The 14,091-nt window shown below is 40.2% G+C and overlaps 1 protein-coding gene across 1 annotated transcript in view; it reads left to right on the top strand.

Moving 5' to 3' along the window:
• Positions 1-13,620, top strand: part of LOC113999998 (neural cell adhesion molecule L1-like protein) — a 137,058-nt gene extending 123,438 nt beyond the window's left edge. The window contains 4 exon segments of the mRNA XM_039380822.1: positions 4,733-4,894; positions 5,563-5,694; positions 6,496-6,568; positions 8,449-13,620. Of these exon segments, the coding sequence (XP_039236756.1) occupies positions 4,733-4,894; positions 5,563-5,694; positions 6,496-6,568; positions 8,449-8,665 (584 nt within the window). The 3' untranslated portion in view covers positions 8,666-13,620.
• Positions 13,621-14,091: the final 471 nt, after the last annotated feature.

Here is a 14,091-nt window from a genome sequence, read left to right as displayed (position 1 = left end):
AAAAATGTGTTTTGGCCACTGGAGATTCTATAACTTCTTGGAATAACCTTGTCAGGGTTTATGAGATGCATCCCAATCTGTGGGATGAGAATGTTGCCATTTCTTTATTCTCATTCTCTTCTTTCCTCGGACTGTTTTCCAGCAGTGGCAACAACTGGTTCTTGTTGCTCTTGGAATAGAGTAGGATAATTAATAAAAGCTGCAAGGGTCCAGTTCTGTGATTTATGTGCTCCTGGCTGGTTCTCAAGCCACCCTAAATTAGGGTACTGCATCTGTCACTGAGATGCCATTAGAGTTCTGTGTCATTATTTGCTGGCTAAATTGTTCAGATATTTTTCAACTAAACATGATAGTCTGGGAAAAAAAAAAAATCACTCTTTTCAGTGACCTTCTTGGGGTTTTAAGCTGTGGTGTGGGAAGGGAGGCAATTGCTCAAAATTAAAACAATCTCTCTTTTTGAAGAAAGGGAGTGATTTCAGAAGTCAAAGTTTATAATTCAAAATGACCCCCATAAATGACAGATATAAAATGTGGTGCCCTCTGAAATGAAACTCTGTGATGGAGCACTTTGGGGTTTGATTCAGGGATTCTATATCCCTATGTTCCAGTTTAATAATAAAACCATAAAGCTCTCCTTGTTCATTTTAAGGCTTTGAATAACTTCCCCCGCTGTAATACAGCCTTTGCCAGGGGTATTTCAGAATTTCATGATACAGATGTTGAGATGGAAGCTCTGCTTTCATTCACATTTTGTCATGGATATACTTCATCTGCTATTGACTTCATTTATTTGGAGTTACCTCTGTTGTTGTAGTCTGGAATCAGAAATAAAAACCCATCTCTTTTTTTTAAATATGTACATATAAGAGTATGACTGTAGCACCACTGAAAACAAGGCTGTGCAGAGAAAATTGCTTTGCTCTACATTATAATTTTTCCAGCCTGTATTTTATGTGGAAAACATTTCCCAGTGATGAGTTTGCAGTGGCAGGAATGGCTGAATTTAGTAAAAAAAGTTCACATCAATTAAATAAATATAATTCTCTGTCTAGATTAATGGGTAGAAGCAGAGAATCATTTAGGTAGGAAACGTACTTCAGGATTATCCCACGCTCGCATCTCTGATTCTTCATAAAAGGCCTTTTTCCTATGACAGATCTTAAACATGGACACAGTAACTCAGCTATGAAACCCTAATAGGCAACCTAATATCTTTATCATCTCTTGATAAAATACTGTGGACAATCATGAAGATTCTGGGCAAAAGGATACTTGCATTGTACTGCAAAATAAAGAACAGTTTAATTTTTGTGGCTTCATCTTAGTTTCATTCCACAGAAGAAAGTGTGGTGTTTTAAGAAAATGAGATTTCTCTCTAATTTTACATTTACAAACATTATTTCTCAAATGACCTACAAACTAATTAATTTACCCTTGAAAATGTCTGTTTCCCAAGGAATGTCAGCCCTCAGAAACGTAACACAAAATAATGTGTTTGCAGAAGCAAAGAAAAATAATTTAATATATCAAAGCTGCTTTTCATCTTGTTACCAGTGTTTCTCAAGGATTACTGAGCATGTACTCCATGTTGAGAATTATCACTGTGTGTCCAGAAATTCAAACATTAATGAAAAATTCAGTCAGAGGAAACCTTCCAAATGTAGCTTTATTTTCCAGAAGAGCCAAGAAATAGAGGCTCACCAGTTTTATTACATTTCCATGGCAATGGGCACGTAACTTCTAAAGGCTTTTTGAAAATCTTAGCCAGAGGTTCCTACTTTCCTTCATTACCATTTGTAACAAATGGGGTTTTAGTTCTCTTTTGCCACAGGCACGGGGAAAAGGAATAACACAAAACCTTGGCCACATGTAACCACTGTTGCTGTTACCAGCAAACCCTTTTTGCTCACAATCGAGAGAACCCAGTGAAATCTGGGTGAAAATTTCCTGGTCACTACCTCACCTCTAAATTCTTCTCAGTAGACTCGGTGTACAACAGGCTCACTAATCTCTACAGATTAAAATAATCCCAATTTAGCATGAATTACTTCCTGCACTAAAAGAGCCCAGGAGATGAAGGATGCTTGGGATGCATATTTATACACTTTTAACAGCCAGACAGCAGGGGAAAATTAATGAAAGTTCAGCTTTCCAGATGTATTTAGACAGGTATGGTTATAAATGAAGATGCTGCCCACAATTAGTATTTAGCTATTAGGCTGCCAGCTTTTTTTATCTAAGTCTGTTTTATAACAGATGTGCTAACTTTTGGAGAACTAGCACTCTTGGAAGTCTTTGAGGGTGGTTTCTATTGTTTTTCCCTTTATACCATAAGCTTCTGTAAAAAATGGGTGTTGGGTTGTTCTCATAAATCTTGGAGCCCGGTAGGAATATTGTAAAATTGCAGTTCAGTGTTTAATGTTCATGCAAGTCCCATGGTATGGCTGATAAATAGTGGGGGAAGATGAAAAGTGCTGGTGATATGCCTTTATTACTAATGTTCCTTCTCCCTTATTGGAGATTAAAAACCTCACCCAACTGCTTTCAATTTTCTGAAACTCATTCCTGCAGCTCTCTGGCCTTCCAGGACATGGAGATTTTCCTTGTCTGGGTATCTTTGCTTTTATTTTTCAGGATCCCACACTGCTTTTTCTATTCCAGGCCCAGTTAGCCAGGCTTTCCCCTCTGTAGGTCCAATATCGAGTGTGTAACACAGAACATAAGAAATGGCATGGAAAGAAACCTCATAATCACTGGACACTTGTTCTGAGTTATAAAGGAAAAATCAGTGTTTCGGGATAGGTGATGGTAAATAGGCTGGAGATCCACTGGCAAATCCCCAGTCCCAGCTCAGGTTGGGCTCTAACCCCATCCCAGAATGTTCATGCCAGCCCTGTGCTGCTCCATGTGCCAGGGCAGTGGCACAGCTGGAGGATCTGAGACAGCTGAGCAACAACTGGGCAGAAAAAGGGGTATTTTCCAGCCACATCAGCTCCCATTTCTGCTTCTACAAAGAGCTGATCATTCAAAAAGAAGAGGTTGGCCCAAGCTGGACACAAATAGGTGGGAGACAGGGCCTAGTTAAGATGGTTTAAGAATCTGTACAACAAACCACAGCTGTGGGCTGCCAGTGAGCTCCAGCTTTAGCTTCCCAGGAATTCAGGATAAATGCTTGCTAGTGTTGTGTACATGCTGGATCATGTGGTTATCATGTCATAAACAAGTGTTTTATGGTATTTAATAGACACTGGGTTGAAGGTTCATGTTCATTCGTGCTACTTTGTGGGTAATATTTCCATTAAATACATTTTTCTGATGCCTTGATTTTAGAGCGTGTAATTAAAATATACCTGTGGTATCCTGTTGCCTAATTTGCAGTTTGATTAAAAATTATAGCTGGGTTTCACATACTTCATTTAACAAAAAATTACTGATAGATGGATTAATTTATGTTAATGAGCTGTGCTTCAGTATCAGCAGTATTTCAGCTGGATGTGTTCTCTCTGGGTCCCAATGGGCTACTAATTTAACTGCTTATTGTAATACATGTAGAGTTGCCTTGGAAAACTTATCTTGAACTGCTGCTTTGACTGTGCTTGGATTTGTCTTAATCTTTTTGTTTTTTTTCTCCCTTCAGCTGTCAACTCAGCCTTAATCTGCAGCAGCTTCTTGCTTTGCTTGTTCACTAGTTGAAGTATTAATGAACATTGTTTTACTGCCACTGCTAGTTGGCAGAGCAGTTTTCAAATTATACTGTGTGTTCCATCTTTAGTTTAGACCACTTTGGATAAAACAGGCAAACTGGGCAGCCGAGAACAATTAAAGAGTTATTTTTATCAAATGCAGCCCCCCAGTCTCTCTCCTGCCATGGAGGACAGAGACACTCCCATGTTGATGACTAACAGATCCCTTCATGTCACCCACAGTTCTGAATTGGCTGCTATGAACAGGCTGTTCCTGTTCAGGCATTATGTCCTTTTTTTTCCACAAATGCTGTTTTGAAAAAGCTTATTTAATACCCCCCAGTCTGAATGCAGACAGAGGTTACAGGAGGTGTTTTGCAAGTATCTAAAACCAAAGCTACTGGAACTTCCCGTCTCTTGACCAAATATTAAACTCATCAGGAACATTTAAGTGCTTAAATATCAATTTAAAAGCGAACTCCAGCTCTATTGAAACGAGGCATTGTGGAGTTTGAAAGGACATGGAAAACTACTGTCAGGAGAGAAATGAGTACAAATCCCGATGTTATTTCTTTCTGTGAGGCATATAAGAATCCATATCCAGATAACAAGCTGTCTGTGCTTCCCTGCTGAGCTCAGTTCAATGGGAGAAGCATCAAACCCCAGATTATCTTTACACAGCGAGCCCGTTTGCAAGTTGTAATTTTTTAAGCATGCATTAGTTAAAGCAGATCCATAATCCCCCATCAATATTAACTTTCATCCTGGGAGATGTACCAACCCCTCCATAAACATCAGGATTACTTCACTCAGCTCTTTTATTTCATCTGATGGAATATTAAAAAATCAAGCAGGGGGAATGTTTTGGTTTGTTTTGTTTTGTTTTTTTTTTTACTTTGAGAAATCAAATTGCCTGATGACAAAGGTTGAAAATCCTTGTGTGTGTCCTATTTGTGTGTTCTTTGCCTTGTTTGTGAGTGTGCATTTCACAGGCCTTTTGTTGGATGACTCCCATTAACCAGTGTGACCTGACTGTGTACATTCCGTAGGTAAAGGGACCGGCAGGATTTCTGATGCAGTCAAACCCACCCAAAAGTTTCACCCCATTGAGGCACTTGAGCCTGGCACTGAGTACACAGTTCGACTAGTGACTAAGAACTGGGTTGATAACAATAGCATTTTTGAAGATGTAATTGAGACAAGGGGGAGAGGTGAGCCATGAAACCCTTCCAGGTGATAAACATTCTGAACGTGACTCCATGTTGAGGTTCCATCTGATGTTCGTGCAGTGCAAAGTCTTCCAAAATCATCATTTTCCCCTGTGATTTGTAAGTTGGCCCTCGCAGTTGAATCCCACAGGAGCACAAACACATCTAAGGTTCTCTGCTGATTCCTGGGCATTACCTGATGCACTGGAACAATTCCAGACCTTTCCAAAGCAGCTTTCCCTCCTGTGGGATTTCGAAAGGGTAGTGCTGTGATATAAATCCATTTGAAGTGGCCAGTCTGGTGATTTGCATGTACTGGGGGCACTTTTAACTCTCTCTCTTTCTCCAAACTGCTTTTGCATGAGAGGCTTAACAACTCTCTGCTCAGCTTTGCTGTGTGGTGTTAATCCTGTGAGTCAACTGCTCTCTCAGAACTACCTTTCTGAAATGTCTGTGCTGTGCCTTGTACACTCTGTGTTCCCCTGAAATCCAAAAATGCCACGCTCTGGACGTGTTTCTGCCTTGCATTTAAGTAGAACACCATAAGTAGTGATAGACTGGTTCAATTAGGATCCAGCAGAGAGCATGTGATGTATTTATGTTATCACAGGGTGATGCCCTTTTCCTCCGATTAATTTTCTTCCTTTTTGCTCCTCTTCCATTTCCCCAAGCCTATGCTGGAATTTACGATGGGATTTCCACCCAGGGGTGGTTCATTGGACTGATGTGTGCCATAGCTCTGCTCACCCTGCTGCTGCTCACCATTTGCTTTGTCAGGAGAAATAAAGGAGGAAAATATTCAGGTAAATGGATTTATTGTCCTTTCGCTGTTTTCCACATGTTAATAACAAACATCCTTCAGCCTTTTCTCTCTGGGGGCAGCAAAGCCTCGAGCACAAACATCCAATTAGGATTTGTAGCTTTTGATAAATATCCACAGAAGGGATTTTAAATGAATACAAGTGAAACTGTGCTCTCTGGGTGAGACAGTGCCGTGTGCTGGTCAGAGAACTGGCCAAGGCTTTTGATTGAATCTTCAGTGAATCTTCCAGCATTTAATCCAGCCAAAGTTCCTTGTTGGCAGGGCTCCCTGCTCACTTCCCACCTGATAACTGCTGCTTGACACACTGACAGAACTTCCACAGGAAGCCAAACTTAAAAAAAAGTGACTGTTTTGCTAAAAAGAGAATATTTTGTTAAAAGTCATACTATAATTTTTAAAGAAATTAGTAAGGACTTAATTCTAAGTATTGCAGTATAAATCTGGTTGCCCAGAGAGGTGGTAGATTCCCCAGCCCTGGAAAATATTCAATGCCAGGTTGGACAGGGCTTGGAGCAACCTGGGCTAGTGGAAGGTGTCCCTGTCCATGGCAGGAGATGGGACTGGATGAGCTTTGAGGTCCCTTCCAACCAAACCATTCCAGGATCCTATAAACACTTTCTAGCTTTTAAAAAATCAGGGAATAGCCCCAAATTATTGTGTGTCCAGCCAGCTCCAGGTCAGGCTGTGGGTGATGACAGGAGGTTTTCCCAATTCATCTGGGAAAAGAAAAGTCCACGTGGGAACACGACCCACAGATCTGTCCTTTATTTTATTTGCACAGTGAAAGAAAAAGAAGATTTGCATCCAGATCCCGAAGCTCAATCAATAAAAGATGAAATCTTTGGGGAATATAGGTAAATAGGACCTGCTTTCCCAAGCATTTGTGTTTGTGGGGGTTTTGTTTGTTTTCCAAATACCATCATTGTTTGGGACATTTTTCTAGCATGCAATTAATGCTGTTTTTCATTTTCAAAGCAAACCTCATAGGAGTGGATAAGAGTAGGAATATAAAGGTATATCCACTATACTTCAGTCCATCCAAACTGGGATATAAGGAAATGTTGATTATGGTGGTTATTTTTCACTTTTTTTTTAATAAGCATTGTATGAATAATGTAAATATATATGATAATTTGGGTTCCTGCTGCCCACTGAAGTCATATAATTAATTCTATGTCTTCAGTGGGTTTCAATCTCAGTCAGGCCCAAATCTGTAATATGTGAAATGCTCATTTTGTGGAAGAAAACAAGGAAAAGTTCGAAATATGGTAAAAAATATAAAAACCCCAAACAAACCTACAGAAGTCTCTGTAGCAGAATTGAAATAACCACTTTGGCTGCTTTAAAAAACCTAAGGCTTAGAGTAATATGTAATTGTGGTGTGAAGGAAAATGCATCATTGTAAGAACCATGCTGGAAAAGTGGTGTCTCTGGCCTTAAGGGCATAAAATTTCTGTTGAAATCCCACTTATATATACTACATTATTTGTACTGGAATAGGGGCTTTTTTTTTTTCTGCATAATTTCATCTTTATTTAATTTTTAATGCTTTCTAATGGGACAAATATTTAGAAAGGTAAGAAAGTCCTGAGGTTAATAACTCTGACCCCCTCCTTTCCCCCTGAAATCCAAACTTGCCTTTTTTATCAGTAGAAATGCCACGTGCAGAAAAGCAGCAAATATTTTTATGTGTTGGTTACACACATATTGAGTCTATCCTGAAGAAGTGAAGTTCAGATTAATTTTTCTGTCCTTCCTTGGATAACGTTGCCAAAGCTTTGACACTGAGTTGGCATCAGCAAGGGCTGTAACTGAGTAATTATGTACCTAATTCAGAGGCCTAATTGAGTTTTTTTTTAATGTAATCTTTTAATCTGTGTTCCCAATCCCCCCCAAATGTTGTGTTCAGTCAGGGGAAATCAGGCTGCTCTGGTTCTGAGCAGGAATGGCCAGTGGAATTCCCCTTTTTTCCCTGAATTTTGATGATGGGTCTGTCTTTTTTGTGGAATTTTCATTGAACACAGATTGCACGTGAGCAGAACCAGCCACTGATCCTGCTTTTGTTTTTCCCTGTTCCTCCTCTTTAGCAGAGAGAAAGTCCACCAGTTAAAGACAAAATAACAGCAGAAAAAAGGGGGGAAAGGCACTTTTATTGGTACCTAAACTCAAACAGATGCTCCCAAGGCAGTGAGATAAAACCTCCAGCTGATGCCTCATCAGTTCACCCGCCCACCTCTGAAGGAAAATTAAATAATTAGGCCCTGAATATTGCCCATTGTTTTGCAAACTGAAAATGTCTCTCTGTAAAGTGCCCAAGACTTGACATCAGCCCTGATGGCTGGACCAAACCCCTCAGATCCTTTCCAGCATTTCCTTTTCTCTCTCCTTCCCTTTCTGTCCGTTCTTCTGCGTGCCCAAGGCAAAAAGGGCAAAAAATTAAGCACGTGGGTAGTTTTTATTAATTTTTGCCTTTTTAACCAATTAATTTGTTGAACAATGATCAAATCCCTCGTGGGGGAGTTCAGGTTGGTGGCACCCACCTGTGTGAGGAGCAGCAGAGCAGGACTCACAGGGTCACATCATCCATGTCACCACCCACTACACATTTCTCCCTCGCTCTTCCCTCCTGCTGCTTTCCTTTCCCAATAAAAAGAGCAGGGTTTTTTGGTTTTTTGGGATTTTTTTTTTGCAATGCAAAGCGGGATTTTTGGAAAGGCATCTCTTTATTTTGTAGTGACAGCGATGAAAAGCCGCTGAAAGGCAGCCTCCAGTCACTTAACGGGGACATTAAAGCCACTGAAAGTGCTGATAGTCTGGTAGATTATGGAGAAGGGGAGCATGGGATGTTCAATGAAGATGGTTCATTTATTGGAGCTTATTCTGGATCTAAGGAAAAAGGATCAGTGGAAAGCACTGGGAGTTCTACGGCAACTTTTCCTCTCCACGCCTGAAATATTGGCAGGAATGATTGGTGTTTAATTGTGATATTTATCTCGATCAGCACTCCACAGGTTGCCAATTGAGCTGGTCAGGATCAACCTGACACCCAGGTAATATAAAAAATGAGTCACTGCCACTAAAAGATGATTTTCTATCTTAATTTCTATGTGTTTTCTTCTAAATAAAACAAAAATGAAGAATTATTTGCTATACAAAATGTGTTAGTCTGACCAACCCCGAATTTCTCGGTGTTATATCTGTATCCTTAAATGCTACTCCATGTGTTTCCTAGGTTTGGAATATGTTTCTCTGTACAGATAATTTTTTCCTGTATGGCAGTTGTCACTTTGTACATGCATTTACATGTAGAATTCCCACATGTATCATGGCCTCAGTTATAATGTAAGAGTGAGTTATAAACCAAGAAAATCAAATCAAAATAGCAGGTTACTCTGCAAAGTGGCACAATGACCCTACTGAGAAAAATGCTAATTTAAAATACCGGAGAAATATATTCTATATATTGTATAATTTTTCCTGAAGAGTTAAACTCCTTTGTGTATGATACTCTAAAAATTATTTTAGTGGTTACAGCTGACTTCAATTACCAATACTTAGAGATGCAGCTTTATCCACAGCAAAATGTGGATGAAGCTGCTGCCCAGTAGCTGGCACTATTTCCTTAAATAAGTTAAGCTGCAGCATCTTTCCTGTGGCAAGGCAAAACAGGGTTCCCATCCCATCACTCAAAAGTGTTTTAATTTGTTTTTCCCAGTCTCTGCAAACTGCATTTCTAAGCAAAATACTTGTTGTCTGTCTCATATCTGTATATTTGTGAGCTAGCAAACATTTCCTGGAGATGTTGTACATATGATATTAATATTGACACAAGTAAAGATCAGCCTGGTTTTATTTTAAATGAGACATGTTGCTAGCATGGGTCTGTATAGCTGTGTAGGAATGAATAGAATTGCTTCTCAATATGAGTTTGGACCAGCAAAACTAGTTTTCTGAAAGAGTTTTTGTGTATTCCAGTCATCCCACTCTCACACCTTTCCAGTATCACCTTAAACTAGAGCTACCTGACTTTCAAGAGATCATTTATTTTCAAGCTATTCACTGTTAAATAAACAGAAGAAAAAGCAAAGAGAAAATATTATGGTAGAGTTTCTGTTAATATTTTGTTGACTGAATGCTGGTTTAAATTCTTTCCTTTGCCTCCCCAACACTAACTCAGCAAAGCTGTACAGCGCATTTTCTTGGTCTTTTTGTATTGAAATCTCCTGAATCTCTTTTAATAGCATTTGTACTTTTGAATCTGCTAATTTGAGTAGAGTATCGATGTGGCTTCATTTCTTCTTGGGCTTACAAACGACTGTCACTTCCATTAGAATGTTTGTAAACAGTGACTGCAGGAGGAATAGATCCTAAAAGCTATTTTGCATTGTGATGCTAATTAGGCAAATCTCCCTAGTGGCTCCTTCCTGGGCTCCATGATTTCAGTGGAGGAAAGCGAGGAAGCAAGAATTCCTCCCGTGGTTCTGAGTTTCCAGTAAGGGCTCCAATTAAGCCCAGTTAGTTGCCCACAGAAATGCAGGTTGTTCCCAGTGGAAAGGCTGTGGATCACACTCAGCTCCCCTGAGGCTGGGGCTGCTCCTCAGAGCTTGGTAATTTCTGGAAGCCTTTGGTACTCGGTGCTTCTGCATATCTGTGCTTCTTTTTTTGTTTAATTTTAGCTTTTAAGGGCCTTTCACGTAACCTCTGTTTGGGACAAACAACCCCCAACCAACCAGCCCCAAACCCCCATTCAGGCCGTGTATATGAGTATAAAATGATGAGTGGAAACCTGCTCTGAATCAAAAATCACCCCACGCTACATCAGTGACCCAAGTCTTTCACTTTTTATAATTTATAAAGTTTTATATTCTGCATTTCCCTCGATCCAAACATGGAAAAATTCCAAAGTGCTTTTCATTTTGCTAAAAAACCCCAAACAACAAATCTTCCTTTTCAAAAGAAGGGAGTGCACAATTGGAGACATGTGAAAATTGGCATCTCAGCAACAGAGACGTTTCCCGGCAGCATCTTTATCTGCTGACTCGTGTCTGCTGCAGCCCAAACCAGATAAAATCTAAGAACTGATTAGGCTTGTGACAATCTTTGCTGCAAGCTTCGGGCTGTTTTTGATGTATTTCCTGTAGGAATCATCTGCACTGATCAAGGGTCTTCTAAATAGGAACTAAATTAGGGAATAAAATTGTGGTGGGCTCCCCTAAATCCTCCCTGAGCCCTCTGGGCTGGGGACGGGCTGGGTTTGCTCATCCATTTCCTTGTGCTTGGGGTCACTGCAGATAAACCAGACTCCTCCTCTCAGCAAATACCTCTGTTAAACAGACACAGACTTCAGATTGTATTAGTGAGTGTCAAATTATGGAATAATGAACACAGGTCCCCTGTGCTCCCACTCGCTCTGTTGCTGCTGAGAGGTGTTTATGATGTCCCTGTGATGTGCTGCTTTTCCTATTAAAATTTTAATTCAGATCCTTAAATCTTAATGTTGGTGTTTCATGATGCCTCAGGGCCTAAAAATCCAACAGTGAGGAAAAGATGTGCAGTGGAACCTGTGCAGTGCACACGGACTATTGAGGAAGGTGCCCCGTGAATATTAAACAAATGGCTCAAACTCTCAGGAAATCTCCCTCACCTGAGCTGTTTTCTCTTCCCCAATCATTTATTTCCCTGGTTTTCCCTCTCAATGGGCTTTTATTTTCTGCTGGAAGGGTACAGCTCATCCAGTGTTCCCTGGGAAGTGCAGGGCACTGATGGTTTTTTAGAGATTTGCTTTTGAAAATAAATTAACAGAGCAAGGCGAGATTTTCCTGAGGAGTTTTTTGTCATTGTAAGGAGCTGGGCTGAGGTGTTTTTTCTAGATGTTACAGCTGAGAGAAAGTGTGGCCATGTAGCTCAACAAAAAGCATCACCAACTTTACTGCACATCACAGAAACATGGAATATCCTGAGCTGGAAAGGACCCATAAGGTCACCAAAGTCCAACTCCTGGCCCTGCACAGGACAAGCCCCAAAAATCTCACAATGCTCTGAAATCCTACATTAAGTCACTAAATCCTTTGTTGCTTTTTTTTCCCCCCTCTGGAGAGGAGTGTTTATTAAAATTAGCTGATGGCAATCTGTGGTGATTTCATTAATTAGTACCTGGCAGGGAACGTCAGCCTGTCTGCTGGGAGGAGGGAGTCCAGCCGTGGGAGCAGACAGAGCTGGATTGGGAATCATTAATTATCCCATGCCATGGCTAGGGTCTGGTTCCATTTGGGAATCATTAATTATCCCGTGCCATGGCTGGGGTCTGGTTCCATTTGGGAATCATTAATTATCCCGTGCCATGGCTGGGGTCTGGTTCTGTTTGGTTGTGATCCACCATTTCATTTTGCCTCAGTCCAAGTGTGAGAGGGGAAATGACACTTTCAGATTTGATATCTAAGTCTAAATCATGTGATTCCAACCAGCCAGGAGGAGGCAATTCCCTGGCCCCACTCATCCAGGTTTGGGGGTTTAAGCAGCCTCTGGAAAGAAGAGAGGGATGGATGTGTCCCAAAAAGTTGTGCAGTTTTGACTGTGAATGAGATGAAACAAATAAAATTAGGTCTTCCTAAATCATGGGAAAAAACTCTCTGTCCTTTCTCCCAAGTGAACTGTTTGGATTCACAGAGCAGCATAATATTGGTTTGGTATGGACTGTAATCCCAGAACTATTTTTTTTCTTTAATTAATATATATATTTACATATATATAATGTAATTACACAATCAAGAACTTGTAGGAATGGCCCCAGCTTCCTTCTCTGGCAAAATTTGGGGATCCAATCTCCAGAAATCTTCCATTCTCTGCAGTTCAGCAGGAAAACACTCCAGGACTGGTATCAAAGCCCTGCTGGGGCTGGAACTTTAGGAAGAGCAGAATTAAGAATCAAATCTGAAAATGACTTTCCCCCTCTGGATAAAATTGTGTGTTCATGTATAAAAAAACCTTCTTTGTAACTCACATCTTAAATGGATCTAATTGGAATATCATTTAATGACTGATATTTGTTCATGTTACACAAATTTTAACGAGCAGCTCTTTTCCTGGTAAGTAATTCCATTGACCGAGTGGGTCAATCCAGTGCATGAGAGGTTTTAATAAAAGTTTTCAGGCCCATATTATTTTTGACGTGAAAATAAGAACTAGCACAATCTTTCTGTATAAAAAGGTGGGGTTTTTTTAAATGATAAATCCACATTTTGTAAACAAAAGTTAGAATAACCTTCACTGGTCCTCGAGCTTCTGAAAGGAAACCTCCTCCTCATTTTTGCAGCCATTATTTTGCAGATGAGAGGTGCAATTAGGTTATTTTACTTGCCTTCAAAAAACAGACCTAAAGGAAGGAAATTCTTCCCTGAGAATTTCCTTTGCTTGCCCGTGGATCGAGCCCTCGGCTGCACCTCTGTCAATGTTTAGGGTTTCAAAATATAAATGCACAAACCGTGTTGGAGCACCAGGACATGTTTACACGGCAGCTCTGGATCTCTCCTGTCCAATCTCAAGTGATCTGCACTGATTTGTTCTGGTTTCAGGCAGGAACCCCCCGGTGGGTTTGAGCCAAAGCACACTGTCTGTGTTTCGGTTTTTTATTATTATTATTATTATTGTTGTTATTGTTATTCTTTACACGAGATACTTTGTAATTTCACGAGGAAAAAAGATCAAAGCAAATGTGGTGTCACCGTCAGGACGTTACTTTTTCGGAGCTAAATGTTCGTGTGCATTGATTAAAGTTTAGAGGAACGTGTTGTGTCTGTAGTTGCTGTTTGTACCACGCAGGTGTGCACGTATGGTTCGAAAAGATATTTTCATTTTACATGAAATACGACTTTGCTAATAAAAGTTTGACTTGATGTAATCTTCAAAAGCCTTAGTTGTAATCAGCAAGTTTCTCTTTTGTTTTGGTTTGGAGTATTTTTTTTTTACTTTTTTTTTCACCTGAGAGCATTTATTTGCTGGGAATCTGCTTTATTTGTCACCCACAGCTCTCTCTTGTGGTGTGTGTGGGGTTTTTTTTGCTTCACACCAAGGCTGAGCTGCCCTTGGCTTTCACTGGGACTGTTGGACACCACGGACCAACAACCATGTGGATACAACACCAAGGCAGGATGAACCTGACCTGCAGACACCCCGAATTCAAATTCCTCATTAATTCCATGGTCTGATCATCTCCTGGATCAAACTGTCACCCCAGACACTGTCAGCATCTCTTACATGCTTTATCTACTCTGTTAAGAGCACAGAACCTTCCAGCACACAGAGATCTAAGCTGAGGGACACATGAAATACTCACAAAAATAACATTATCCAGGTTAAAATCCACTTAGCCATGAAATAG

The sequence above is a fragment of the Pipra filicauda genome, unplaced genomic scaffold (genome assembly GCF_003945595.2).
Source record: "Pipra filicauda isolate LSUMZ 115617 unplaced genomic scaffold, ASM394559v2 scaffold204_size1372650_pilon, whole genome shotgun sequence".
In the NCBI taxonomy this organism is placed as follows: Eukaryota; Metazoa; Chordata; class Aves; order Passeriformes; family Pipridae; genus Pipra; species Pipra filicauda.
This window is presented reverse-complemented; position numbering and strand designations above follow the sequence as displayed.